Source organism: Furipterus horrens, unplaced genomic scaffold (assembly GCF_987537825.1).
Source record: "Furipterus horrens unplaced genomic scaffold, mFurHor1.1.pri manual_scaffold_10, whole genome shotgun sequence".
NCBI classification, from domain to species: domain Eukaryota; kingdom Metazoa; phylum Chordata; class Mammalia; order Chiroptera; family Furipteridae; genus Furipterus; species Furipterus horrens.
In genome coordinates this window covers 47,176,467-47,201,411 of record NW_028327180.1, presented here as the reverse complement: position 1 = coordinate 47,201,411, position 24,945 = coordinate 47,176,467, and the positions used below count along the sequence as shown (strand labels likewise).

Genomic DNA, 24,945 nt, shown 5'->3' with positions numbered 1-24,945 from the left:
GAAATGTGGGCTTAATTGAGTTGATATGGGATGATGCAGGTCAGCATCTTTTGAAATGTCCTGTAGGTAAATGGGTTTATGTCCACTCAGTTGGAATGGACAGCAATGCCCTATTTCTCAGATTCACAGGACATCTGAGGACTGAACAAGACCACTGCACCTGCTTTGCTTCCAGTCCCCAGACTAGAGACTTTGATGTCTGTCCAGGCCCTGGCTGCTGAACGTCTACTTCCACAAAACAGGGTCCTTCCTGCAAAATGTCATCTTGAGCCTCTCTGGTTGGTTACACTGCCATCAGGCCCTCCATTATTGCCCTCTCACGCTGGGCCCAGGGCTGCCTTCCCTGAGAACGGGGGCTCCATGAAGACAGATCCAGAGACTGAGGCCTCTGTGCCCACAGTCTGCTTTCCTGATTGTCCTTGTCCCTTGTAGCTCCCCTGAAAGCCCAAGATTCAAAGAGGGCATCAGCACGTGGCCCATGGGGAGCCTGTGTTCCATGCCCCTGAGCCCAGGAGCAGGCCTGTGAACTGTCTCACACAGTGTCCAGTGTCAATCACCATTCAGGTTGCAGTGTCCAGAAGTGGAAAATCCCAGGGACCCATTTAACTGGTTCGTGTTGGCCTTCTGCAGGTGAGCTGCACCTGTCCCCTTCAGGTGGCCCCCAGCATTGCATCATGTGAATTCTCCAGGCTACCCCAGCAAGACTAGGGTCCTTTGCCTCCATTACTGGACCTTTGGAAACACTTGGCTCCTCAACTTCCCACCGAAAGGGCCACTTGAGGCTCTTGGAAGAGAGGGAAGCCCGTGGACAGACTAGGGTTCAGACCACGCCTGGAGACCCTGGACAAAGCCGTATCTTGGAACCTTGATTTTTTTCCTCTGGGAGATGCAAGAACAAGGTTTTGGTGTCCACTGAGTGTTAAGCATCTATATATAGTATATATTTAAGAATTGTTTATTCCACTGGGACTGGAAAGCAGCACCTGCTTCCAGGGGATGGGTTGAGATCTAGGGTCCCCATGGGGTCAGGGTTGGGGGTCCTAGAGGAGGTCCTGGAAAGAATTTCTTGAGAAGGAGTCATCAGAGCTAAGTCTCAAAGGCTGAGGCATTTGCAATCAGGGAAAGCTACCCTAGGAGGGTGTGGGGTAGGGAGGAGAACAAGAGTTAAGGTTGAGAGGTAGAAAGAGAAGCGAGGATGAGGTGAGCCCCCCACCCCCAATGTGTCCCTCTGCCTGTCTGCCAGGTAGCTCAGAAGTACACAGAGCCCTCGCTGTCTCCTCGGTTGTCGAATTTCTGGATCTGTGCCTTGAGGTGCCTTAGTTTGCTCTTCAGGTAGCGGCAGCGAGCCTGTTTGTCCAGAAAGCTGGGATCCTGGCAGGGTGAGAGCCGGGGAAGTCCTTGTTGCAGTCTGGCCTATGGCCCTCAAGCTGCTTGATTCTCTGAGCCTCAGTTTTTCTTTCCGTGAAACTGGGCACTTATGGGAGTTTCAGGGGTGCAAAGGTCAGGCTGTGGGATTTAGTAGACCACGACTCACCGTCCGCTTCTTCTCAAATTCCCTCCAGACATGGGCGGCTACTTGAGCCTCCTTCTGCAAGGGCAGAAGAAGGAGGGGGACTCAGGGAGTGCTGGACCCAAGGAGAGATGGGGAAACTGAGGCTCAGAGAGTCATAATGACCCATCTAGGGAGGATCTTAAGGGCTGATGTTGGCTCGTGCTGTGGTGCCCGTGCAGGCTGAAGGAGGAAGAGTTTGGAGATCTGGACCCAATGGATGTGCTGGAGGCCAGGGTCTGGCCACTGGAAGGGCTGTGAGGCAGGGGTTTCCACCTGGTTGGCTGACCTGGCTTTGGGGCGGAGGGAGTGATGTCAGAAGGGTCTTCAGCTGCTGGAGCTTTTTCTGTGCAGAGCCCACCTCCTGCTGAAGCTCCAAGAACTCTGCGTACTGGTCCTGAAACACGGCAGCATAGCAGCTCCGTTCCCTCTCAGTGCTCACTACTGGGTACTTACTGCGGGGTGGGGGTGAAAGCAGGGCAGAGTGTGAGTGTAAAGAATCCCTGCCTTTCCCCCAGTCAGTATAATTTGTTTTTCTTTACTCATGCTGGGCTCCCTGATCAAAATGCCCCTTTTCTCCTACTAGTTGGTTAACTCTTATTCAGTTGTCAAGCCCCACACTCAGTGCCCGTTCACTGTTTCCAGGCATAAGCAACCACATGGGAGTCACTTACAGCTCGTAGTCAGGGACTGGGTAGGGCCTAGGCATATGCCTCCCAGGGATGGATCTAACAGGCTCCTTGGTGCCCAAGAGGCTCTGGGAGGGCAGTTCATCCTCAAATACAATCTTCTTGGGCCTTGCCCTCTGAGGCTGGCGTAGAGAGGGGGGGACGTTGGTTTCAAGGCCTCGAGGCACCAGATGCTGCAGATGCCGCAGAAATCATGGTTTGGAGTTAATGAGGGTATCGGGAAGCTGGGATCCTTTAAACTAGAGGGGATGAATCCTCTGCCTAGGCTCAGCCTAGGAACCCTCCTCCCGTTTAGACTCACCGGGGGCCCTGGGCCAGGATGGCGGGTCTGCATGTCCCCCCGGGAGCCGTGGGTATGGGGGGGCCCCCGGGTGGGCATCGACCTCCGGGAGGGGCCACGCGGGCGTCCCGGGACCGACGGACGGGTCCTGCGGGGGCCGTCGTGCCCTGCGCGTGGCGGGGGTGGTCGGCGTGCAGCCTGTGAACAAGGAAGAAGGACCCGCTTTAAGGAGAGCGAACCTGGTGACAGCCAACTCTGCAGTCGCGGGCGCATGCCCCAGCCCCCGCTGTATTTGCATACACGCACGCGATTGGTCCTTAAAGTAACCCGGAACGGCGCTATGCAAAGAACCATGACGCCATCGCATTTCCCGGGCCTGGCTCGCGTTAACCCCCGCACAGATACAACCTCGCCCGCTGAGGCGCACGGAGCCTACGGATACCGCCCCTGAGAGGCTCCCGGGGGTCCCCTCTGGGCTACGCGCCGCACGGACCGTTCCCGCCTGGGGTCACCTGTCCCAGCGTCCGAGGCTCCGAGCCTGGGTCTACTCCCAGCGCAGCCTGAGTCCGAACTGTACCTTAATCGCAGGGTGGACCCAACGGGTGGGGAGACTGCAAAATAGGGGCGGAGCTGAGGGGAGGAGCCGGGCGGGGCCTGGCGACAAGGGCAGTGGACTCACATCCTGGGAATTAAAGCTCGAGTCCAACGAAGACTGTACGGGGCCGGTGACTCCCCGTCTCTGAGCCTCAATGTATTTATCTGAAAACTGGTGGTTTTGGCGAACTTGCCCTTATCTCTTTACAAAAATATTACGTTTACAGAAATATTTAAATAACTAGATGTATCTTAAGAAAGTTCAAACAATAGGTGCCTAGGGCAAAGTGAATTTCTCATCCGCCCCCGTCTCCAGAAGCAGCACTTACTTGTGTCTTCTTTTGAAGAAATCATATTTCACTGACAAACATAGTTTCCTCGCTACAGACAATACTGCAAAAAAGAAAATTCACGTGCAAATTTCTTTGGCTACGTGTGAGGATTATCTGTGGGATAAATCCCTGGAAGTGGAATTGCCCCAGCAAAGGGACCTAGCTCTGTATTTTAATTTGGAAACACACTGTCAAGTTGTTCTTCAGTGAGGCTGTGCTGTTGATGATCTGATCAGCAGTGAAAGAAACGTTAGTTTTCCCAAAACCTTTGCAACCCCGATGTTATCATGATTTCCCACAAATGTATTTGCTGTTTTAAGTCTCACTAACCTAGTGAGTGAAAATTTTAGAAACCATTTGTATTTCTCTTCCTGTTCATTTCCTGCAAATTTTTGTCTTGTTGATTTTTAGCAGGTCTTATATCACGGAAGTTAGTTTAACCAGGTAGAGTATCTACGTTGTTGCCATTATAAATGGGATCTTTCAATATATTTTGAAGTTATATTTTTGCACATGGGAAACTAATTTAAATGTTCATTAAGTCTCTTGCTAGTTTGTTGAATTCTCTCATTAAAATAGCTTTTTATTTATTTTTAAAAGATTGTATTTATTTTTTAGAGAGAAGGGAAGGGAGGGATAGAGGGAGAGAAACAGATGTGAGATGGATCTGTGGCATCTCGCACACACCCCAACTGGGAATGAGTCCCACAACTCAGGCATGTGTCCTGACCAGGAATCAAACCGGCGACCTTTCTCTTTGCAGGATGAGGCCCAGCCAAGTGAGCCATGCCAGCCAGAGTAAAATAGTGATGGAGACTTGACTTGGAGTAGCGAACACACAATACGATATACAGATGATGTATTATAGAATTGTGCCCCTGAAACCTATATAATTTTATTAACCAATGTCACCCCAATAAATTCAATAAAAAATAAATTAGAAAAAGAAGAAAAAATAAAAAAATAACATAGCTTTTTAGTTTGTTTGGGTCTCCCATACAGTCATGTCAACTGCAACTATTTTGCCTCTTTTTTCATTTTTCAGTCTCATGTGTTTTCTTGTCTAGTTATATTGAAGAACACCTCCAGACAATGTTAAATCATTGGGGAAGGTGGGTGGGCCATGGGTATTCCCCACCTCCTCATTCGGACGGTAGAACTTTCAGTATTTGTCCATTAAACTTAATGCTGCCTTTGGCTTGAGGTTTTTCAGTTAAATGAGGAAAAAATCCATTTCTTCTTCATTTAGTATTAAGACTTTGAGTAACAAATCTTTGTACTGTTCAGCAATAGTACAAGGTACCATTTCACCCTGTCTCCTCTATGCCTTTGTTTCCTGAAGCATTATGTGGCTATTAACAGGCTCCTTAATACTGAGCCACTCCTGGGTCTCAGGCATGAGCCTCTTTCATGATCCATTTTTGAAAAGCTGTCACTAGAGCTTCTAAAAAGCACTGATAGTTTCGCACCTGTGTTGATGCGGCTTCATGTGGGCACCTCCATGAGTGTTCCACAGTGCCTGCTCATGCTTTCAAGGGTCTGAAACAGACACTTCCTGTGCACCAGTCTACCCTCCTCACTGAGCTGCCTTGATTATCATCTTCACAGGTTTGCCCCCAAAGTATGAAGTGGTGGTGGGCAGAGGCCAGGACCCACTGTTACCCTGGACTCCCACTCATGATCCCTTCCAGAGTCCCATCTCCAGTGTCCTCCAGTTCTGGTGTAAAATGATTAGACTATGGCCTGAGCTGGGCAGGGTCTCCACCAACCCTTCTTTGTTTGCTGAATGACTGTGTGAAGCATCTGCAATGTCCTAAGAGTTTAGGCTATGCTGAGCACTGACCCTAAATTATCACCTTCAACTGCAAGAAGGGCCAGCACTGATGCCCCAAAGGGCACCTCTGGGCAGGGGTGAAGGGAAGATAGAGGACAAATGGGGTTAGCTGGGCCAGGTCTTTATTTTAGTTTGGGCATGATACGGATGAAGAGGATCATGCTGATAAAAATGAAGCAGACAATGATAAGCATGGCCCAAAGCAGCCAGTTGACTGATTTCTGAGCGTGCTGCTCCAGTCTCTCTGATTCTGTCTTCAGCTTCTCTAGGTTCTGGTCAGCCATCTTGAGTGAGTGTGACAGGGTCTGTGGGTGAGGTGGGGAGAGTATCAACAGGACTGGGGTCAAGTGTGGTCTCTCTCCCTATTGCCCTGGGGCAAGTCAGCGCCTCTTGACCCTTGCTGGTGCTGTTTCCTCTGCTGGAAATGCCATTTTTGCCTTCTACTAAACTCCTATTTATCTAGCAAAGTCCCAGCCACAATGCCCCTCTACTGGGAAACCTTCTCTGATGCCCAGGGCAGAAGCTGTGGAGCTCCCATAGTCCTCATACCTGGTTGTCTTTCTTGATGACACTCTGGGCAGCCAGTGTGTTGGTCTTAAGGCTCCGGGCGAGGCCTAACATTTCTTCTGCCAGTTTCTCCTGGAGGTTCTGTTGTTGTTGCAGGACGAGGTCTAGCTCAGCTGCCGACTGCTTCTCATCCCCTGGCCTGGGCCCTGCCACCCCACTGACCTCACACAGAAGTGGACAGGTGGACATGAGGGTGGGGGAGGGGAAGAGACAAACATGTTCCCAGGGAACCCAGAGGTTATGGCTGCAGCCACTGCTGTATGTGGGGCTCAGTTTTCCTCTTATGTCCTTTGGCTTCTGGGTAAAGCATTCCCAGAAGTGGTGTCTTATGTTGGATTTAGACACTTGTGGCGACTCTTCAGTGGTCCAAGGTTTGTCCAGCCCTCCTTCCCCCCAATACTGCCCAAGGGCTGAAGATACTCACGTTCTCTTCCTCACATCCAGCTTGGGGTCTGGAAGAGGAACAGACCAACCAGAAAGGAGGAGAGGATTGGTTTTCTGTGTTCTAGCTTCTTGACCACTAATTACTGGGGGGTGGGTCTACTACTCAATAGTCCCATTCCCAACCGATCATGCTTCAAAGCTCTAGCTCAAACGTCTTCTTGTCTGGGATGTTTTCCTCATTGTGATCTGGAAGGGTTTCCGCTGGCCACAGGTCCCTCCTTCCTGTTTCTTCTGCAGACTACCTCCTCTGTCCCAGCTGTCCCCCCCAGACGTGACTTGGTAGTGCCCCCAGGGTGACTCCCTGGACTGTGAACGACCCTGTGGGAGCCAGATGAGGCACAAGGGATGGGGAACTGCAAGGACACATGTCATGACCCAGGCAGTTGGGACTTGAGTCCTGTTCTTCTCAGGGCTACTCACCTCTAGTAGAGTCCTGTGGAAAAAAGGACAGGCAGGAAGTCACCTACCTTGTCATGCCCCCCAAACTGTCCTTTCTGCTCTCAGAACCCCTGTACCCTTAATCAGGGCCTTGGACTAGTCCTGCAACCTTACTCATCTATAAACTGGCAATGACAACAGCTCATATTTTGAATGGTTTAGCTGATCTATGTAAAGTGCTCAGAAAGGCACCTGTCATCCCATTTTACAGATGAAAATATCTTGCCAATCTGTAGCATATGGCAAGTGGCAAGCCAGAAGCCAAACCTTGCACAGGGATAACTGTGGCTTAATCAGACATGTGCCACTTTTGCCTTGTACCAAACAAACTCCTATTCCTCTAGCAAAGTCCTGGCCAGAGTGCCCCTCTGTTGGGAAGCCCTGTTTTATGGCCTGGGCAGAGGCCCCCTTGGGTCCCTGCACCTGATAGTATTTGTTGTTCTGACCATCCCCAGGCACTGAACTCCTGTCCCTGACTGAAGGGTTCCCAAGGACCAGGGAGGGAGCCATACCACGCCTAGCAGCTCACTCCGCATCTCGCTGGTGTATCGTGACCGTGACTGCAGATGTACCGTCTTGGTGGCAGGTACCCGCTCCCTTGCTGTGGTTGGCACACGGCCAGGGGCCAGCAACTGGTTGGCTAGTGCCTTCTCTGAGGAAGAGGTCTACAGAAGAAGGAGGGTCCTGGGTACTCAGGAGAGCCTAATGAGGGCTGGGGTTGTTGAGGAAGAGGCTCCTGTTCTCACCAGCTTCTCCGCCTGCAGCATCCCCTTCAGAAAGTCAACTTTACGGGAATATTCATTGATCACCTCAGGAACCGGCCTCCTGGATGGCAAGACGTGGAAAAAGAATATCTGTTCGCTGTCCCCAATTCAGGGAAGAGTCCAAGCCTAGGAGTCCCCCACAGAACCTGCGCCCGTGGCCTCTACACCCCACACCCCGGATTTGAAGTCCCTCTGGTTGTCTGCACTTACATCGCCTGGGCTTTCAGGGCCTGCAGCATATCCTCGAGGGCTCCCACGTACTGGGGAGGAAAAGTGGGTATCAACCGGGTAACCCCATCTTCCCCATCTTGCTTGAAGGGGTCGGTCAAGAGGGGTTGGGGCTAGGACCCGGCGGGACTGGAAAAGCGGGAGGGGCCAATGTCAAGGAGGTGGGGCCTGCTGAGCCCCAGGGGCGAGAGTAGACGCGGCAGAGCCCACCGAAGGGGCGTGACCAGAGCGGGTGGTGGAGTTGGGGTGTCCGCTGCGAGTCCCGGGCACCACCCTACGGGAGTCGAGATCTTCGCGGCAGTGCAGGCTCTCTCACCTTCTCCAGTCGCCACTCGTCCGGGTCCCGCTTCTCTGCAGCCATCGCCTCGCAGCGGCACAGCAGCCGCACCAGATTCAACTCCAGCCTCGACGCGGCCATCACCAAGTGCTGGTACCCCGCCCCTTCCGCCGGCGCCATCTTGACAGGGCGGAAGTGCTTCCACTTGACTTCCGGGAGGACGTACCCTTCTTGTTCACTGTCCCAGCTTTAGGGCGGGAATAATGTTTCCAGAAGAGGCTATCCCGTCCATACTTATTCAGGGCCAAATCGCCTGCTTTCCTCGTATCTTAACCCTTCATGAAGGATTGAGGGAACCCCGTCCTTCGATGTCAGGCATACGTGCAACGCGTCCCATGCCTATTCCTTCCTCCTGCTCAAAATACCTCCATCACACTCGTTCCTGGCAGACTTCTTTCCACACTGAACCCTCCCACATCCAGGCAGCCTTCCCTAAGTTTTTGGGGGCGGAGAGGTCATGGCCTTGGACATCGAAATCTATGGCCTGGGGGCCCATTCAAACTTACGCAGTTATGAACCTCTGGGTCCCAGCCCTGACTCAACCCTCCCGCCCTTTCTTGGCGTTTTCTCCTTTGGGAAATGAGGAGTAGGGCAGTGTCTGCCTCAGTGGGGACGCTGGTTAGCTCTTGGAAGGAGAGATGGGGTGGGGTCGCACCTAGGGCTCAGGCCCCCATGGAAAGAAACCACCAGACTTCCCAGAGAACCAAAGCCTGTCCTGCAAGCAAGCCCCTCCTGAAGCAGACAGAGTGAAGATGGAGGCTTCACAGGGACGACCCTGGAATGCAACCCTCTCATCTTCCCAGCCCTCAGGCCACCTGTGTGCCCTTCACAGGATACAATGGATGAGACCAAACCCAAGTCAATCAAGGGAGGCTCCAGAGGCGGACCCAGCAGGTTTTGAATCCCAGCCACACCCCATTCCAGTGTGTAATCTTGGACAAACCCCCTCTAACTTTCCTGCATGTGTATTCTGTACTGTTCCCTACCTGCTAGCCAGTTCCAACTGGTTGCCCACCCTCATGGGTCCCAACTACCAGCCAGTTTCCACAACTACCCTTATGTTTGTAGCCTGGGAGCTTGTCTGTGGGGGGAGGTTACTCCTGGCTCTGTGAGGCCCACCAACCATTGCACCCCCCCCGCCCCCCCCCGCTGCCCCCAGGTTGGATGGCCCCAGCTGGTATAGGCTGGATGCTGAAACAGGGTGACGAGAGATAGATCCCAGGACAGCAGGTTCTTCTCACTGAATGCGCCTCCAGGAACTCTCTGCTCCCTCTGGCCCAACTCCCTTGGTGTAGAGTATGCATGAAATTCCAAAAGCAGTGTTTGCTGGAGGATCAAGGCAGGTCCTCCCAGAGGAGGCGACAGCTCTGCCGGCCCATGCTCCTCCAACCCAGAGCAGGTATCACATGCAAACACCTCTCAGGCACTTTTTCTTTATTTCACATAGTTTGTAGGATGCCTCTAGTCCCAGACTGGGGGCTATCTGCCCAGGAGTCCAGAGTGAGTGGAGCCTGAGAGAGAAAAAGCTCCACTCTGGAGATCCCCAGGCTGTCACTATAGGGGCGTGCAAACCCTGGTCTTCCACTTCTAGCCTGGGAGCAGTCCTGAGTTCCTGTTCTGCCATATGGGGCACGCAGGGCCAAGGGCGGTTTCCACCAGCCTCCTCCATTCAGGGAATGTGGAGAGTGATGGCCACATTTGAGTCTCCCTAGATGTGAGGCCTGTGGTACCCTAAGTGGAGGCTGCCCCCTACCTCATGTCCTCACTTCAGCCAACAGCCTGGATCAACATGGAAGGCTCCACCGCTCCTTTGAATACACGTGGGCCAGGTGGCTGCTGGCCATTCCTGAGGACGAGTCCCAGACAGGCCAGGGCAGTCAGGTGCCCCAAGTGTCTAAATCCCTGGTCCAAGCTGTCCTCAGTGGGGCCTGAGCCTCTGAGGTGAGGTGGCCATGTAGGTTTTGCTCTGAAGTCTGTGTCCAGGTTATAAAGGTGAGGCAGGGTGTTAATATAAAAGTTTGTAGATACACATATAAAAAAGTTTGGTCTTCTGTTAAGGCTGTTCGAAGTTATGTAAACCAGGCACGAAGTAACAGTTGACTGTAAAACCGTACAAAAGGGAGGATGGGAGAGGCCAAGCTGCCTGCCAGGATTTGGGGCCCTGGGCGGTGCATCTGTGCGACATTGGGGCTCAGCCCTGGCCGGCCTCTCCCTGCCTGGACTCTGCAGTTGGAGCCGGTGCCCACCTCACATTGCTCTTGGAGTTTTTCATTCCAGATCCTTCTCGGACAGCTGAATGCTGGCTCTGGAGCTCTGGCACAGGGCCATCCCAGATATTTGTACCCTGGCACTGTGGACCATCAGCCATTGGCCTGGCCTGAGGTGGGGGGCAGGCAGTAGGTCGGGGGGTCTGAGTACCTCCGCTTAACCCCAGGTGGCTGCTCGTCCTTGTCCAGGGGCTCCCGTGTGCCCTGCACAGGCATATGCGCACCTGGCGTTACATACACAGAGTGTATCTGGTCCGGGCGGCGGGCAGGTGGCTCTCGGCGCCTCACCGGGGCAGCAACCTCCTGGACACCTGGCACCCGGCTAGGGAGGTAGGAGGGTAGGCCAGGTGGGAGCTTGATGTTGGCTGTGGGCATGATTGGGGTCCGCCGGGGGGTCTTCACTCTGACCGTCACGAAGGACGACGGCCTTCGTCTTGGAGGGGCGGCCACCTCGGGGAGGGGGCTTGGGGCGGGTGCACTGGGGCAGGGGAGAGCAGATGCAGGGGACCCTTTTGAGAGACAGATGGCAGGGTTACTGAAGCTTTAGGGCCAGCAGACAGACCCTCACCCAGGGGCCTGCTGGGGGTGGATGTGGGAGGAAAAAAGCAGACACTACCTTAATACTGACCTTCCGAGGTCCCTCGCCCGGCCCGCTCTTCCAATAGGCTCTCGGTGCTGGCTGATGTCTCCGAGTCCAGGTTCTCCTCATCAGAGCCCCGAGGGTCTAGCTCTGGCAGCCGGTAGGTGATGTCTTCCCTGTGGGTGGGGTGGGGGTGTCACATGTCCAAGGCTATTCCTATGGTGGAAGACCACCCCACGTAAAGTGCCAAGATGGTAGGGGACAGAGCAGGCCATCCTGGTTCTGGATGGGATCCCCTGCCCCCAGAATCCCCAACCCCTAAAGCATACCTGGCTCAAAATGCCCCTGGCCCTGCAAAACTCACAGGAAGGTGTCAGACTGCTGAGAGAAGCCAGCCAGCTGGCCCAGTGCTGAGCAAGTAAGAAGCTCCTACCTTAGGACCTTTGCATGTGTTGTTCCCTCTGCCTGGAGCGCCTTTCTCTGTAAGACTAGGGTGGCCAGGCACTCTGGGTCACATCTGTGCTCCTGGCATAATTTTTATTTTATTTTTTAAAAAAGATTTATTTATTTTTTAGAGAGAAGGGAAGGGAGGGGGTGAACCATGAATGTGCATGAGAAACATTGATCAGTTGCTTCTTGTACACCCCCAAATGGGGACCTGGTCTGCAATCCAGGCACGTGCCCTGACTGGGAATTGAACCAGTGGCTTTTCGGTTTGCAGGCCGGCGCTCAATCCACTGAGACACTCCAGGTAGGGCCTGCCATAATTTTTAAGGAGTACCCTCTTTCACACTCACATCTCGACTGGATACAAATTAGCTGGTCACCCTAAGGCCACCTTCAAGACAAAGTTTGGACATCACCCCTGTGGGCCACCATGGTCTCCTGTGGTTAAGCATGGGGTTTAAACAGAGCCCCAGGCTGTGTTTTAGGACAGCAGCACTCCTCGAGGTGAGTGCTGGATGGCAGAACTGAGCCTGGCCCATTGGCCCCCTAGTGGCCAGGTTCCCTATGCATATGGAGAGACTAGTGAATGGAGGCTAGATGGTGCAAAAAAAGGAAGGGGATGGAGGAACACTTGCTTCTCTTCCTTGATGGACTGGATCCGCTCGATGAGGATCTCTTTTTCCCGGTCCTCATCGTGGCTGGCTGTCTCCTCCTCTGGCAGCACCCCCAGTTCCTCTGGGCTGCTGCTGCTTCCTCGAGCCATGGGGCTCTTGTTCTGTAACAGAGCAGCAGCAGGTCTGGCCGGCCCTTCAGGTGGGTGGGGTTGGTGCTTGTGCGTGGAGAGAGGGTGGCGTGCACAGCTTCAGGGGAGGTTAGTTCTGCTGTGGACAGCTGGGCTTAGTGTCCAGGGACCACTCAGGGACCCAGTGACCCAGGCACAGCTGGTTAGTTGTCCTCAGCACAAGTAGTCAGTAGGCAACAGGACTCCCCCAGCATGCACTTCCAGAGTTAGGACACACTGGGCCTATCCTACTAGGACCCTGGGAACAGAGAGGAACCCCAACATGCACTGCACTGAACACATGCAAGGTGGGCCCACTGACTGCATACATACCAGGACCCCCTCATAGGGAGACGAAAACCCCAGTTTGAGAAGCCATGGCTGGGGGGAGAGACAAACAGAGGGTGACCACACAGGATCATGGCCAAGATACTGGTTGTGTCATGGGCACTGAGCCACATCTGACCATGGGGACAAGGACATGGTTCTCCCATGGAAGTCTAGGACCCACCTTCTTAAATCCCCCCAACCGCCACTCTGGGGTCCATTCTCTGGGATCAGTCCCCCTAAGGGCAGGGCCCAAGTCAGCCAGGACCAGGGTGGGAGGATGAAACACCATCAAGTAGGTGACAGGTTTCCCACTGCCCTGAGAGGGGCAGTCTGCATGAGCTGGAGAGAGTGGTGGCTGTTTGGTTGAGGTAGGAATCGGCCCCTGACCAAGCTGCCTCTGGCCAGGTTGCCTGTGGCCAGGGGTGTGCCTGTTAAGGGAAGTGAGACCCCTCCCTGACACCCATGCCCGCTCACAGGGCCACTTCTACCCAGGCCATATTCCACCCACACCCTGGCTCAGGCCCCGCGTGTGCTCACAGTGTTCTGTCTCAGGAGTGAGAGTCTGCGGAAGGCAATGCTTTCGGCGGCCTCTAACTGGCTGATCTCCTCCATTTTCACCTTATACTTCCTCATCTGTTCCTTGATCAGCATCTCCACGCACCTATGGAGAAGGGCCATTGGAAGGGCCACTCAGTTATGGCCTCCAGGGATGGCCAGCCTGGGGACCTGGCATCCAGGGAAGTGCTGGCTGGAGAAGGCACTGTGGCCAAGGCAGAGACCCTTCCAGAGACCAGGCAGGGCCAGTGACCCTAGCTCATGTGCTGTGTGACCTCGGACAATGTACTCCATCTCTCTGAGCCTGAGTTCCCATCTCAGTGAGCCTCCTTGTTTGAAGGAGAAAGAAGGTAGAGGGTTGGGGTGACCTGACCCCTCAGCCACCCTGCAGGGTGGGGATTATCCCATCTCACAGAGACGGATGAAGGGCAGGGAGGCTGGGCTCCTTGTCCTAAGGGGGCAGGCAGCTGGGCCCAAGGGCTCCAGAACATGCATTCTAAACAGCAGCACTTCTGCTCAGTAGCCAGGGCCAGCCTGAGTGGTCAATACCAGGTGTGGAGGGGTAGAGGGGACCCCACCTGGAGAGCTCAGTACGGGAGAACTCAGCCTGGATGGAGAAGCAGTCATAACTCAATCTCCCCACCACCGCAAGCATGCGAGAAAGCAAGAAGCAAAGGCTGTGCTGGAAGAGGCTGGAAGAAAGGCTAGGCAGGCTAGGCTCCTCTCCTCATTGCCTGACTGTCACTGTTCATTAATTGTGACAAGCGTGGCCTAGGGACTGTACTGCCAGACTGTCTTGGTATGTCTGACTCATGAAACCACCTACAATGATGGGCTCTTGTTTTCTCAAGTCACCTAAACAATGCCCTCTTAGTGACTGATGTCTGACGACCTTTTGGGTTTTTTTGAGGAACTCTTGGAGAACTTTTGCAGATGGCTCAGGGGAAGGAAGAAACCTGGAGACCAGCGCTTTTATCTGCTGCCAGCAGCTGGGAACACTGGCTTCACATCTGCAGCTGCCCTGTGATGAGAGCTGAGGGCTTTCCCTCCTTTCTAGTTCTTCAGCCTCAAAAGAAGTGGGAAGGGTCTCTGGCAGGGCCACCCAGAGCATGTGTGGTGGTGGGGATTGGCTTGCCACTCACGTGGTGATCTTGAGGACGTCCTTCATGCTGGTCAATGGGTCTGAATTGTCAGGGCAGCGCAGGAGGCAGGGCGCAAAGATGATGGCCAGCGCACTGGGCGACATGCGGTTCACATCCTCAAGCAGGGCCACCCTGTGCAGTGAGTGGCAGTTAGGGGATGGCCGGGGAATCCTCCCAGACCCCTTAATATGGGCCCCTGTGCTGGTGCAGAACCAGCAGAGAACACCCGCCCAGGAGTGGGTTGGTGGGGGCTCCTGACAGGGACCCCCATCCCACAGAGCGGCAGTGGGCACTTGCTTGACCAGGTGGAAGATGAGCCGCTCCAAGGAGTTGTGATTGGCTTCTGGTAGGTGCTCCAGGACGGCGTAGATGGCAGCCAACTGCTCCTGCTTCTCTGGCAGCTCTAGGAAGGCCAAGGTGTCAGCAGCCCATGGGCCCCATCTCAATATACCGTAAGGACCGGAGAGCCTTCCGCCATGTGGGGCAAGAATGCAGGGCCACAGAGGGGTCCCGGCCCCAACCCAGGCCTTGGTTTCTTTTTTCTTTCTTTCTTTTTTTTAAAGATTATATTTATTATTTTTAAACAGAGGGGAAGGGAGTGAGAAAGAAACAGCAATGCTGCAAGAGAAACATTGATCGGTTGTCTCTAGCACATGCCCCCAACTGGAGACTTGGCCTACAACCCAGCCATGTGCCCTGACAAGGAATCAAACTGGTGACCTTTTGGTTTTGGGGGTGACATGTAACCCACTGAGCTATACCAGTCAGGTCTCAGGCCTTGGTTTCTCAGCTATGACTAGGTGGTTCTGCCTCCCTGGCTAGCCACAGTGTGCTAGTGGCTATGACCCCTGACATCAACCACCTGCCCTCCCTTGCCACCATCATGGGACTCACCCACGGCTCGGAGGAAGTCACCATACTGGGCAAAGGTCATAAGGGGCTCGGGCAGCTCCCTCAGCCACTGCTTGAGCACCCCAGTGATGGCATGGATGGGGAAGTTCTCCAGCTTGACTGCCGAGGGGTCTGCAGGGAGGGTGGCAGGACCGGTGAGCACAGCGCAGGCAGAAACCCTGCTTGTGTCTGCCTGTTGCCCACCTGCCTGGAATATATCTACCTGTTCACAGACCCCACCTGCCCTAGTACCCACCTGTCTGCAGTGCCTGGCGGAGCTCCCGCGTGCGGTTGGCGGCTCCTGACTTGCGGTAGAGGCCCTCAGTGTATAGGCCATGCATTTCCACATGTTCCAGAAGCTTCTCCAATACGATGGGCACTGAGGCCTTGTCGCTGGTCAGGCTATCCACGCACACACCAAAGTGGCCCGGATCAGCACCTGGCTCGCTCTGCAATGCCAGGGGTGGAGATGAAGCCTGGGTTAGCTGCCCTCCCTGGCTGCCCCTTGGGCCTCCTCTGTGGGCTCCGTCCCTCTGTCCCTCATCCTCCACTGCAGGCTGCTGAGTGCACTGGACTGTAGAAGTCAGCTTGATGGCCGCTGGGCCAGGGCTCCCTAAGAGGAGCACCCATGGTCTCCTCAGAGCAGTTAGTCCCAACTCCTGCTTACGCCCCCATGCTTGGGATCCCACCTTCCTTGTGGGCACAGTTTGGGGGGATTCCCTCCACCACCCGGAGGAGGGACAAGCAGGGCTAGGGTCCAACACAGCCCCAGGGGGCACAGACGGAACCAGGCATGCTTGGTTGCACACACCCAGCCCCAAACCTAGTGTTGTTCCGGAAAGCTCCCAGCTGCGGGGGTGCTCACCTTCTTCCCACATGGATAGGAGCAGTAGGTCTGAATCTTGTGCATGCACTTCTTGTGGCAGGTCATCTTGCACACTAGGAGGTCATGGTGGGGGTTGGGGGGGGGAGAGTGGTCATAGGTGGAGTATCAGGGACTAGGCTCCTATGGCTCTGTCCCAATGGCCAGGGTGGGGTGGGGGTGGGAGAACCCGCCAACTGAATTCTAAACTTGCACCACAGAAATCTCTGCCCTGATTCCCAGGCGAGGGGCTGTATGGGCCACTGCTCATAGCTGGTGATCGTCAGTGGCCTCAGAGCCAGTGTGGCCAGCAAGACAGGAACAAGGGTTTAGGGGGCTCACGCCTTAGTCCTCCCAGGGGATGGCCCTGGGGATTCAGCTTGCGACAGTGGTATGAGCGATATTGCTTTTGTTTCTCCCAACCATACCAAACCCCAACTACAGGGTGTCATGCACAGGAAGAAGAAATTAGCTACGATAAATAGGAGGTGGCATCTGGGCATATCCTTATCCAAGCACAGTGACAACTGCCGAGGCACTTATGGCAGATGTGGGGTGGAGGACTGCTCCTCACCATGGCCCCAAGGGAGAGGAGGAGACCCTGTGATGAAAAGCAAGCTGGGCCTGGCTGGTCTTGGCAGGAAAATGCAAGTGCCAGAGGCCTACTAGACCTTCCCAGTCTCCCATGGCCAACTGGTCTCCAGTCTTGGCTTGGCCACCTCCTGTTCACCTGACTGAAGGCTGTGCCCATCTCTCAGGGTCTGCTGGTGGGGACTGGGGACTGACTGGAATACGTGGGAGGGGCCAGCAGCTCAGGCAGTGTGTACAAAGACCCAGAGGTGGGACACAGGATGGCTTGTTCTGGTGGGGGTCTGAGTGGGTGAGGTATGGCCAGGGCAGTGTTCTGGAAAGATCGTCATGTGGATGGGGTGAAGACCATGGTGCTCAGCAAGGGATTGGGAACATGGTGGCAGGGTCAGGGGGCACTGTGAGGGGTCAGAGTGTATAGAGGGTGTCAGGAGGTACAGTGGGCAATCTGGGGATTTGGTGGAGGGTCAAGGGTTACAGTGGGTAATCAGGGGTTTGGTGGAGGGTTGGAGGCATGGTGGGGGGTCGGGGGTGCAGTGGGTGTCTGGGGCTCTGGCACACTCACCGCTGCAGAACAGAGCCTTGTCCATCAGCCAGATGTAGGAGAGGCACTGCTCACACGACTGTGGGATGCTCACCTGGTAGCTGGCGAACACGTGCCCATTGTGCTGCTGGACCTGGGGACCGAGGAGGAGGGCGCTGAGTGGCACCAGGGCCAGGGCTGCTCACTCACTGCTAGGTTTCTTCAGTGCTGGGTGGGAAAACACACGCTCACCCGCGCACACTCACATGTGCACACTCATACTCACAGCACGTTCCTGCTTCCGCTTCTTCTTCTGAGCTTTGCTCTGCTGCGGGGGAGCACAAAGGCAGGTCTGTCTGGGCTTCTGGGGTACCCCCTTCCCCAGCCGACCCCCACACCATGCTGGCACTCTACCCATACTCAAGAGTGGCATGACCCACCTTGGGCAACTCAAAATCATTCTTGCTGTGCCCACGGGTGAACTCATCCAGCAGTGACTGGAAGAGGTTGAGGACCAGGTTGGGGTCCTTCTCGCCACACTCGGCCGCCAGGTTGCTCACCACAATCTGGTAGTTCTCCATTAGGTCCTTATAGCCGACGTGGATCTTCCCATTCTGTGGGGGTGGAAGGTGTGACCCCATTGGACTGATGGGGTGGGGCAAGATACATCCTGGGGAAGGCTGGGTGATTGCCGGGACCCCCCTGAGGCTGAGGGGCTACACATACAGGGACAGAGTACATGGTCTTGAGGTTGCTCCTGAACTTCTCTGTGGCCTCGATGAATAAGCTCTCGATGGGTGTCTTCTGGGAACGCAGGTCATTTATCTGTAGAAGTAGAGAGGGTGAAAGAGACCCACTGACCCCCTGTTTCCTCAGGCTGGGCATCTGAGTGGCCATCACTTTGTCTCATCCCAAGCCCTTCCCTGGCTCCCCTGGGCTTGCAGGATAAAATCTGGACCCTCTGGCCAACCCTGGTTTCTCTGGTCTATTTAGCCCAGGTTCAAACTATTGACATTTGGGGCAGTACTCCTGGTCTCTACCCATTAGATGCCAGTAGCATTTCTCAACTGTGTCAACTAAAAAGGCTTGTAGATGTTGCAAAACGTTCCTTGGGGGCAGAATTGCCACACAAGCACTTGATCCCTGACCAGGCCACAGGATCGGGGCTGCCTCGAATGGCTTGATTATTTCATGACGCATCCATCCTTTGCAGGGTCCCTGTCAGCTTACTGCCCCTCTTAGAAGTGTCCAAATCCTGTTCTGTCTGCTGTGGGACTGTCCACAGCTGGAGCTGTGAACACCTGAGGCTATGGCTTATTTACCGCAGCTGCAGAGGTAAGTGCTTAATCAGGATCACCTACAAGACCCAATGTGTTTTGTAAAAGTTTATTCTAAATAAAAAAAGTAGTTCAGGGCCATGACTGGGCCACAGTGAGCCTGCTGGACCTAGAGGATGTAGGTGAGTCCTGCCCAGAGGTTATTCTGAATCTCTGTGTTTCTGTTCCCTCATGTGTGCGAACAAATGGGACAACTGCCCCCAAGGGTCACCGTAATACAACAGATGAAGAGTCTTCTAACTGCAGATTTCAAACTTCCTGGGCTGGAACCACAGGATACAATGTACCTGCTGGGTACCCAATGCCCATGTCTGCACATGTGCACACATGAGACAACTCCAGCCCAGGCTACAACCCCTCGCCAAGGCTCTCGGGACAGGCTCGCCTGAGAATCAGACGCTTTGGATTGTAACGTGGTTCCGCACGTTGTGCACAGCCCCCTAATGAGACTCATAGGCATTTTGCAGCAAAGTTTAAATACAGTTGGTTCTCTATATCTGTGGGTTTTGCATACGCAGATTTAAAATCTCAGAAAGCTCCAAAAAGTGAAACTTGAAATTGCTGCACGCTGAGCACTCCGCTGAATCCCCATGAGTAAAGTGATGTGTAGGCACACCTGCTGTAGCCTATGTGCAAATATAAGGGACTTGAGCACCTACAGATTTTGCTATTTACAGGGGTCCTGGAACCAATTCCCTTTGGATACTGAGGGACAACTGTATCTGTGCCAACCAAGAGGAATGTAAGTTACAAGTGGTCTTCTGTGAGCCCAGGCCAGGTTTTATAGAAAACGAGCTGATGTCAAACTTAGGAACAAGCATCATTTTCTGTGTGTTAGGACTGTGCACCTGTTTCTGGCCTGCTAAGGTGGCTCAGAAAACTTTGCTGGGTGGTGACAGTTCTTCCGGCGAGGCCCAGATCTGAGCCTGTGCACATGCCCCCACCCCGTGTGTGTCCCTTGCACCTGACTCCCAATCCCTCACTGGCCTACCTTGTTGAGCAGAAACTCGTCCAGGTACTTGAGCTCGTTGGCATTGGTGATCTTGCGGAACACTGACTCACGCCACTTCTCTGACACTGTGATTCTGCCAATCTTGAGGTTTCGGTTTTTCTTCCCTTTCCCTCCTGGCTCCTTGGTGTGCTTCTCACCCGTGGTGTGGCGGTGCTGGTGGCTGGACGGGGCTGATGGGGAGAAGGAGCAGCTGGTGGGTCTGGGGGAGAATACTGGTCAGCCTCTTGAGGCATGGTCACATACACAGAGAGCCAGGACCCCTTACTGCTCTAAAGGGGTCCACAACCGGGAAGTGCCTCCAGTGGCAGAAAATCAACCCTGAGGCTGTTTGACCAAGGCCCCACCTGTGGATGGATATCCCCAGGGGCCCCAGTGGCTCTGCTGTCCATCCCAGAAGTTGTGGGTGACCAACCTTCTAGATTCTTTTTCATGGAGGTGGCTTCTAGCACACCTTGCCCGGAGACCAAGTTCTCTGTCTCCTCCGTGCCCTCCAGGCTGTACTTTTTCTCCTTGTTCTTATGCAGGAAAAGTCTCTTAAATGTGGACCTAAAGGAGAAAATAAAGGGGTTCTGTTTAAGCCTCAGGAAATGAAAACAGATGAGGTCAAAGAAAGGGTCATCTTACCAGAAAGAGATAAATAACCCTTTTCTTTGTTATCAATAGAACTGTATGCTACTAAAAATAAGGTCAACTTTCGTGAAATGATGGAGGAGTCAGATGAAAAGGCAAGATGTGGAGCAGATGCTGGCCCCATTTTCATATAAAAAAATAAATAAAACCATTCCCTGTCCTTGTATGTTTTGTAAATATACAACAGCGATCTGTTTTGGTGTCAGTTTTTCAATAAAGTTTTGGTTATGGACAAAAAAAAAAAAAAAAAAAAAAAAGAAATGATATGCTAAAGCCTAACCCCCAATGTGGTGGTATCAGGAGGCAGGGCCTCTGGGAGGTGATTAGGTTTCGAGGGTGGGACCCTCAGGAATGGGATTAGTGCCCTTAGGATTAGTGCCCTTATAAGAGACACCAGAGAGTTTGCCATGTGAGGACACAGAGAAGATGCCATTTATGAACCAGGAAGCAGGTTCTCACCAAACACCAAATTTGCTTGGCACCCTTGATCTTGGACTTCCAGCCTCCAGAACAGCGAGAGCTAAATGCCTGTTGTTTAAGCTGCTCAGTCTGTGGTATTTTATTATACTGACCTGAATGGACTAAGACACTAAGTGAAACACCTCAACATGAGATCATCTGGATTTCCCAGATAGGCCCTACATCCAACAATGTCTCCTTATGAGACAGAAAGAGATGGCACAGGAGAGAGAAGGCCATGTGGTGATGGAGGCAGAAACTGAACCAATGTAGTCATAAGCCAAGGACACCTGAAGTCCCTAGAAGCTGGAAGAGGCAGGAAAGCGGCTTCCCAGGGGCCCCTGTGACATCTGGATTTTGGACTTTTGGCCTCCATGCTGTGAGAGAATTAAGTTTCTGTTGTGGGAAGCCACCCTATTGGTGGTTCTTTGCTTTGGTGGTGGGTCTCTTCACAGTGGGTGATCCTGCCTCCCACTAGAGCCTGTTCTCTACCTTTCTCAGCCTCTTTGGATCAGAGTTCCCCTGTTCTGTAGCCCACACTCTCTGCGCTCTGGGATGGAACCATCCGTAGCATTTGGGGAGGAGCTTCTAGGGACAGAGCCTTGGCCTAGATTTCCTACCCGAGGACCCAGGAGGTGCTGGAGGTAGGGATGGGGCAGCTGGTTCTGATTCCATAAAAAGCCAAACGGAACCCATCTGTCTGGACCCAGAGCAGGTAAGACAGATGGGCTCCAGGCTATAGTAGGATCGTTTCACCCTGATGCTGCCAGGACCTGGGCTCCATGAGGGCCTCTTGCTACAGAACTGCTGCTGAGCCAGCATCTGCCTGACTCAGCTTTGTAAATGCTGTTGTTTAGGAGACCAGACCCCTCTAAAGTGGTGGCCTGAGCCCATCCCCTAACCCCACACTCACTTGGAGTCAGCCTGGGGGCCTGTGGACAGCCCTGAATCTATGCCAGTAGACGTGTCGCCTGACTTCTTCTTCTGGATGGCCAGCTTCTTTGTGCTGGGCTCACCATCCACGCTTTCTGACGGAGGCTGAGAGAGAATGAGACCGGGTAAGCAAAGGCAGGTAGCCTTGCTGGAGGAAAGCCAGGGGTCTCCGCCTCACTGTGCTCTGCTCACCAACTCCCCCGAAGCTGCCCTTTGGGGAGGAGGCAAGCCTGGACCCTGCAGGGAGAGGGCTGCAGTCTGAAGTTTTACCTGGGTCTTGGCCTGGGCCAGGGCTGGGAGGAGCTTGGAGACATCACTGGTGGATAATGAAACGCGCCTTTCCCTGTGACATCACAGAAATGTGGCTTTTATCGACAAGAAAGCATTTGAGTATGTTTCTGGTTTTTAAAATTGGAGGGTAATTCTACTGGCATCTTGTGGGCGGAGACTAGAGAGGGACACTGCTCTGCACCCCGCAGTGCACGGGACACGCAGACAGGGAGCTAGCCCCTGGTGCTGGCCCTCACAGACGCCTGTGTCCACCTTCACCTTCTTTCCTTTGGCCAAGTGGGCCTCCGGAACAAGGATGTGGTACTTGAAGTCACTGATATTTAGCTAAATCAAGGTCAGGCAGGGTGAGTCGAAAGGTGGGGCTTTTCCTCCAGCTCCTAAGCGAGTGTAATCACCCTCATTCACTGATGAGGAAACTGAGGCCCAGGTGGGACAGGGTAAGCGAGTGGGGCCCTGGACCAGAGGGGCCTCCTCCCAAGAGGCCAGGTGCTTTCTGAGTGAACACAGCTTGTTTCAGTAGGGGACCCCAGGGTTCAGGGTTCCATCAGGCCCCAGCACGGCGGCCTTGGGCAGAGACCTCACCCCTCCTTCCTCAGTGCCCCACGCATCTGGTGTCAGCACTTGAACATGAGCTGCTCACATGTTTTAGGGACACTGGCACTGTACAGTGCATAGGGAGGCCCCACCCAGAGAACAAGCCGGCCCCAGGTGCCGTTGTGTGAAGCCGGTCTTGCTGCCAGGCTTTTGACTGAGTCCCCTGCTCTACCCGCCCACTGTGCTCAGACAAAGCAGGGCATGGGGCTTACTCTGTGGGTGTGAGGGAAACCCCCATGGCCCGGTGTCGCTCACTAAGGTCCAGGGACTGGCTCAGCATAGCGCTGGGGCTGGCCGAGGTCAAGTTCTTGCCCCGCCACAGCTCCACAGCATTGGCCAACCGCTCGGAGGCCAGGTCCCGGTACCGCTGAATCTGGGTGGAGCCTCCGGGGCTCTCAGGACTGTCCTGTGCCCTCGGGCCACCACTCAACTTGCTGTTGTCCTGGAGACTCTCAGGGGTGGTGCTGGGGGCTGGTGTGCTGACTCTGATGTCCAGAGCCAGGCTGATGGGCTGTTCCGTGAAGTCTTGGGGTACCTGCGGGGTTTCTCTGGGGACATGGCACACTGGCATGGCATGCAGTAGTCCCTCAGGCTGATTTTCAGGAGCAAAGTTCTCCATATCTGTCCCCATGCCTGCGGGGGCTTCATCTTTGCTCTCCCTTCTGTCTTGGGGTAGACGCCCCTCCTGTTCTGGGGCAACCCTTCCAGAAGGTTCTCCAAGGGCATTCTCGTCTTTGTAAGACTGGATGTGTTTATTCTGGAGTTCCACGTGCTCAAGTCCTCTCTGCCGCCGAGACTCGCGCTTCTCCCGGCTGCTGGGTACTTTCTCATGACTTTCAGTGGCATTTTTCTGGGGTGAGGGAACCTTCTCTGTGCCAGGGCCCTCCTTCTCAATGTGGAAGCTCTCTGGAGGGGGCTCACGGCTCGGCCTCAGCTCAGGCTCCAGTGTTGAATGCTCACTCTCTTCCGGTGGTTCTAGACCCGGCCTCCCTGCTGCAGTTTCTTCCCTTGAGGCTTGCTGGGCTTCCCTCTCCTTCTCTTCCGCCTTCTGCTTCTCTGCAACCATCTGCTGGAAGCTGGTGTGAGGAGAGTTAAAAGGGGTGGGGGCGGTTCAGGAACAAATGTACCTGCAGACCCCAGAATCCATCCAGGCTGTTGGGGGCCTGAGACATGCTCTGGTGGGGCCCTGCTGCTACTTGTGGGTGGTAGGGGCATGTGTGTGCCTAGGCATGGTCCCTGGCTCTCAGATGGTTCCAGAAAGGCAGAAAGGGGGATACACAGGAGTGGCCATCTCTGCCCTGGGTCTGCCTGGCTGGTTCAGGGGTACCTTTATTAGGTCAGTTGCATGTTAAGAAACCCCTGAATTCCTTTGGGGTCCTTGGCCTGGCGGACACCCAAGCTCCATGTGTGAGTGGCCTGAACTGAACCCTCCCCCTCTGAATTCAGGTGCTCCACGGACAGGCCTGGGGTGGGCAGGTGCAGGGGTCCCTGGTGGTGACCAAATGCAGCTGATGGTGACCTGGGGCTTTGCTGTAAGCACCACCCACCAGCCCTGGAATGTCTCTCTGGGACTTATGTACCCTGACAGCTAGATTCCCACCAGGCCCTCCTCAGCCTCCCTGCATCCAGAATGACATTCTGACAGCTCTACCTATGTCTCAGGCAGCTTATGGGTGAGTCAATTTCTGGAACGTTCTGGGGGGCAGGGCCTTGTTCTACTCACCTCCTGCGTTGCAGGTACCCCCGGCAGAGGCTCTGCAGGAGGATGATGCTCTGTCTGTGGCGCCGGTAGGCCAGCCGATGCCGATAGCCCCTCCACGTGGCCTGAAGGTACACGGCTGCCTGTGTCCTCTCCAGAGCCCGTCGAACGCGGTAGGACCGCCAGCAGGCCTGAGAGCAGAGCAGACATTCAAGCGCCAGAGATGCACCACCCTGGCTGCCCTCACACCTGGGCCCTGTGGCCCATTTGATACCTGGATGGTGGTGGCTGCCTGCCTCATCTGTAGGAAGTGCCGGCGTTCTAGCACCGTGCGGAACCAGCTCTGCAGGAGCAGGATCTTCCTAACAACCTCTCGGTGCAGCGTTTCCTGCAGGGCCTGCCGCTCTGTCTCTTTTAGGAAGACCTGGGGGTGCAGGCAGAGGAGCACTCAGTGAGGTCCCTGGCCCCAAGTCCAGGAGGTTTGCACAGCCACCTTGGGAGTGAGTCCTGACTGACATGACCAAGGGGACTATTATTTATTTTTTAAAAGATTATGTTTTTAGAGAGAGGGGAAGGGAAGGAGGAAGAGAGGGAGAGAAACATCAAAGTGTTACTGCCTCTCGCACACCCCTAACTGGGGACCTGGTTTCCAACCCAGGCATGTGCCCTGACTGGGAATCAAACTAGTGACCCTTTGGTTCGCAGGCTGGTGCTCAATTCATTGAGCCACACCAGCCAAGGCTTTGATTGGTTGCCTCCTGCACATCCACAACTGGGGGCTGGGCCCATAATCCAGGCATGTGCCCTGACCAGGAATTGAAGCAGCAACCTTTTGGTTTGCAGGGTGATGCCCAACACATTAAGCCACACCAGTCAGGGCAGGAAGTGTTTTTTAAAATGTATTGAGATGCAATTCACGTAACATAAAATTAACTGCTTAAACAATTCAGCGGCATCTTGAACATTCG

At 54.3% G+C, this 24,945-nt stretch overlaps 3 protein-coding genes across 11 annotated transcripts in view; all 3 read right to left on the bottom strand.

Moving 5' to 3' along the window:
• Positions 1–939: 939 nt before the first annotated feature.
• OCEL1 (occludin/ELL domain containing 1) lies at positions 940–3,142 on the bottom strand. Of its 3 annotated transcripts, none has more exons than XM_090289899.1 (6): positions 3,096–3,142; positions 2,540–2,716; positions 2,224–2,411; positions 1,839–2,004; positions 1,535–1,588; positions 940–1,371 (listed from the first exon to the last, which is right to left on the bottom strand). In XM_090289899.1, exons 2-6 carry the CDS (start codon positions 2,615–2,617, stop codon positions 1,249–1,251), a joined length of 609 nt encoding a protein of 202 aa, XP_090146025.1. In that variant the 5' UTR covers positions 2,618–2,716; positions 3,096–3,142; the 3' UTR covers positions 940–1,248. The 3 variants fall into 3 exon arrangements, with proteins under 3 accessions (XP_090146025.1, XP_090146026.1, XP_090146027.1); XM_090289900.1 differs by having other exon boundaries at positions 2,224–2,360; XM_090289901.1 differs by lacking the exon at positions 3,096–3,142 and adding an exon at positions 3,031–3,090.
• A 1,762-nt stretch (positions 3,143–4,904) lies between these two features.
• Positions 4,905–9,127, bottom strand: USE1 (unconventional SNARE in the ER 1). Its single transcript, XM_090289898.1, has 8 exons — positions 8,036–9,127; positions 7,702–7,751; positions 7,474–7,552; positions 7,240–7,392; positions 6,767–6,779; positions 6,270–6,297; positions 5,828–6,002; positions 4,905–5,583 (listed from the first exon to the last, which is right to left on the bottom strand). The coding sequence occupies exons 1-8, from the start codon at positions 8,174–8,176 to the stop codon at positions 5,401–5,403; spliced, it is 822 nt and encodes a 273-aa protein (XP_090146024.1). The 5' UTR covers positions 8,177–9,127; the 3' UTR covers positions 4,905–5,400.
• Positions 9,128–9,475: 348 nt separating this feature from the next.
• The window catches only part of MYO9B (myosin IXB), an 81,588-nt gene continuing 66,118 nt past the window's right edge, over positions 9,476–24,945 (bottom strand). For 3 of the 7 annotated variants that reach the window (XM_090289891.1, XM_090289894.1, XM_090289893.1), the window contains 21 exons: positions 24,252–24,401; positions 24,002–24,168; positions 22,491–23,354; positions 21,664–21,736; positions 21,374–21,498; positions 19,784–19,917; positions 19,351–19,541; positions 17,749–17,847; positions 17,463–17,636; positions 17,309–17,350; positions 17,065–17,176; positions 15,915–15,988; positions 15,306–15,498; positions 15,053–15,181; positions 14,456–14,561; positions 14,159–14,290; positions 12,999–13,122; positions 12,465–12,512; positions 11,986–12,125; positions 10,952–11,079; positions 9,476–10,832 (listed from right to left, as the gene is read on the bottom strand). In XM_090289891.1, coding sequence (XP_090146017.1) covers positions 10,417–10,832; positions 10,952–11,079; positions 11,986–12,125; positions 12,465–12,512; positions 12,999–13,122; positions 14,159–14,290; positions 14,456–14,561; positions 15,053–15,181; positions 15,306–15,498; positions 15,915–15,988; positions 17,065–17,176; positions 17,309–17,350; positions 17,463–17,636; positions 17,749–17,847; positions 19,351–19,541; positions 19,784–19,917; positions 21,374–21,498; positions 21,664–21,736; positions 22,491–23,354; positions 24,002–24,168; positions 24,252–24,401 — 3,621 coding nt within the window. In that variant the 3' untranslated portion in view covers positions 9,476–10,416. Of the gene's footprint in view, positions 10,833–10,939; positions 11,080–11,985; positions 12,126–12,464; positions 12,513–12,998; positions 13,123–14,158; positions 14,291–14,455; positions 14,562–15,052; positions 15,182–15,305; positions 15,499–15,914; positions 15,989–17,064; positions 17,177–17,308; positions 17,351–17,462; positions 17,637–17,748; positions 17,848–19,350; positions 19,542–19,783; positions 19,918–21,373; positions 21,499–21,663; positions 21,737–22,490; positions 23,355–24,001; positions 24,169–24,251; positions 24,402–24,945 lie in introns of all 7 variants that reach the window. The other 4 variants (XM_090289896.1, XM_090289897.1, XM_090289895.1 and 1 more) reach the window with 3 other exon arrangements.

Bases quoted from the DNA above. Each gene is read 5' to 3' on its own strand.
- OCEL1 (XM_090289899.1), bottom strand. From the start codon at position 2,617: ATGCCCACCCGGGGGCCCCCCCATACCCACGGCTCCCGGGGGGACATG. The intron at 2,005-2,223 runs GTAAGTGACTCC...CCCACCCCGCAG, and splicing joins CCAGTCCCTGACTACGAGCT to TAAGTACCCAGTAGTGAGCA. The intron at 1,372-1,534 runs GTGAGTCGTGGT...TCACCCTGCCAG, and splicing joins AATTTGAGAAGAAGCGGACG to GATCCCAGCTTTCTGGACAA.
- USE1 (XM_090289898.1), bottom strand. From the start codon at position 8,176: ATGGCGCCGGCGGAAGGGGCGGGGTACCAGCACTTGGTGATGGCCGCG. The intron at 7,752-8,035 runs GTGAGAGAGCCT...TTTCCTCCCCAG, and splicing joins ACGAGTGGCGACTGGAGAAG to TACGTGGGAGCCCTCGAGGA. The intron at 7,553-7,701 runs GTAAGTGCAGAC...CTTGCCATCCAG, and splicing joins GCCCTGAAAGCCCAGGCGAT to GAGGCCGGTTCCTGAGGTGA.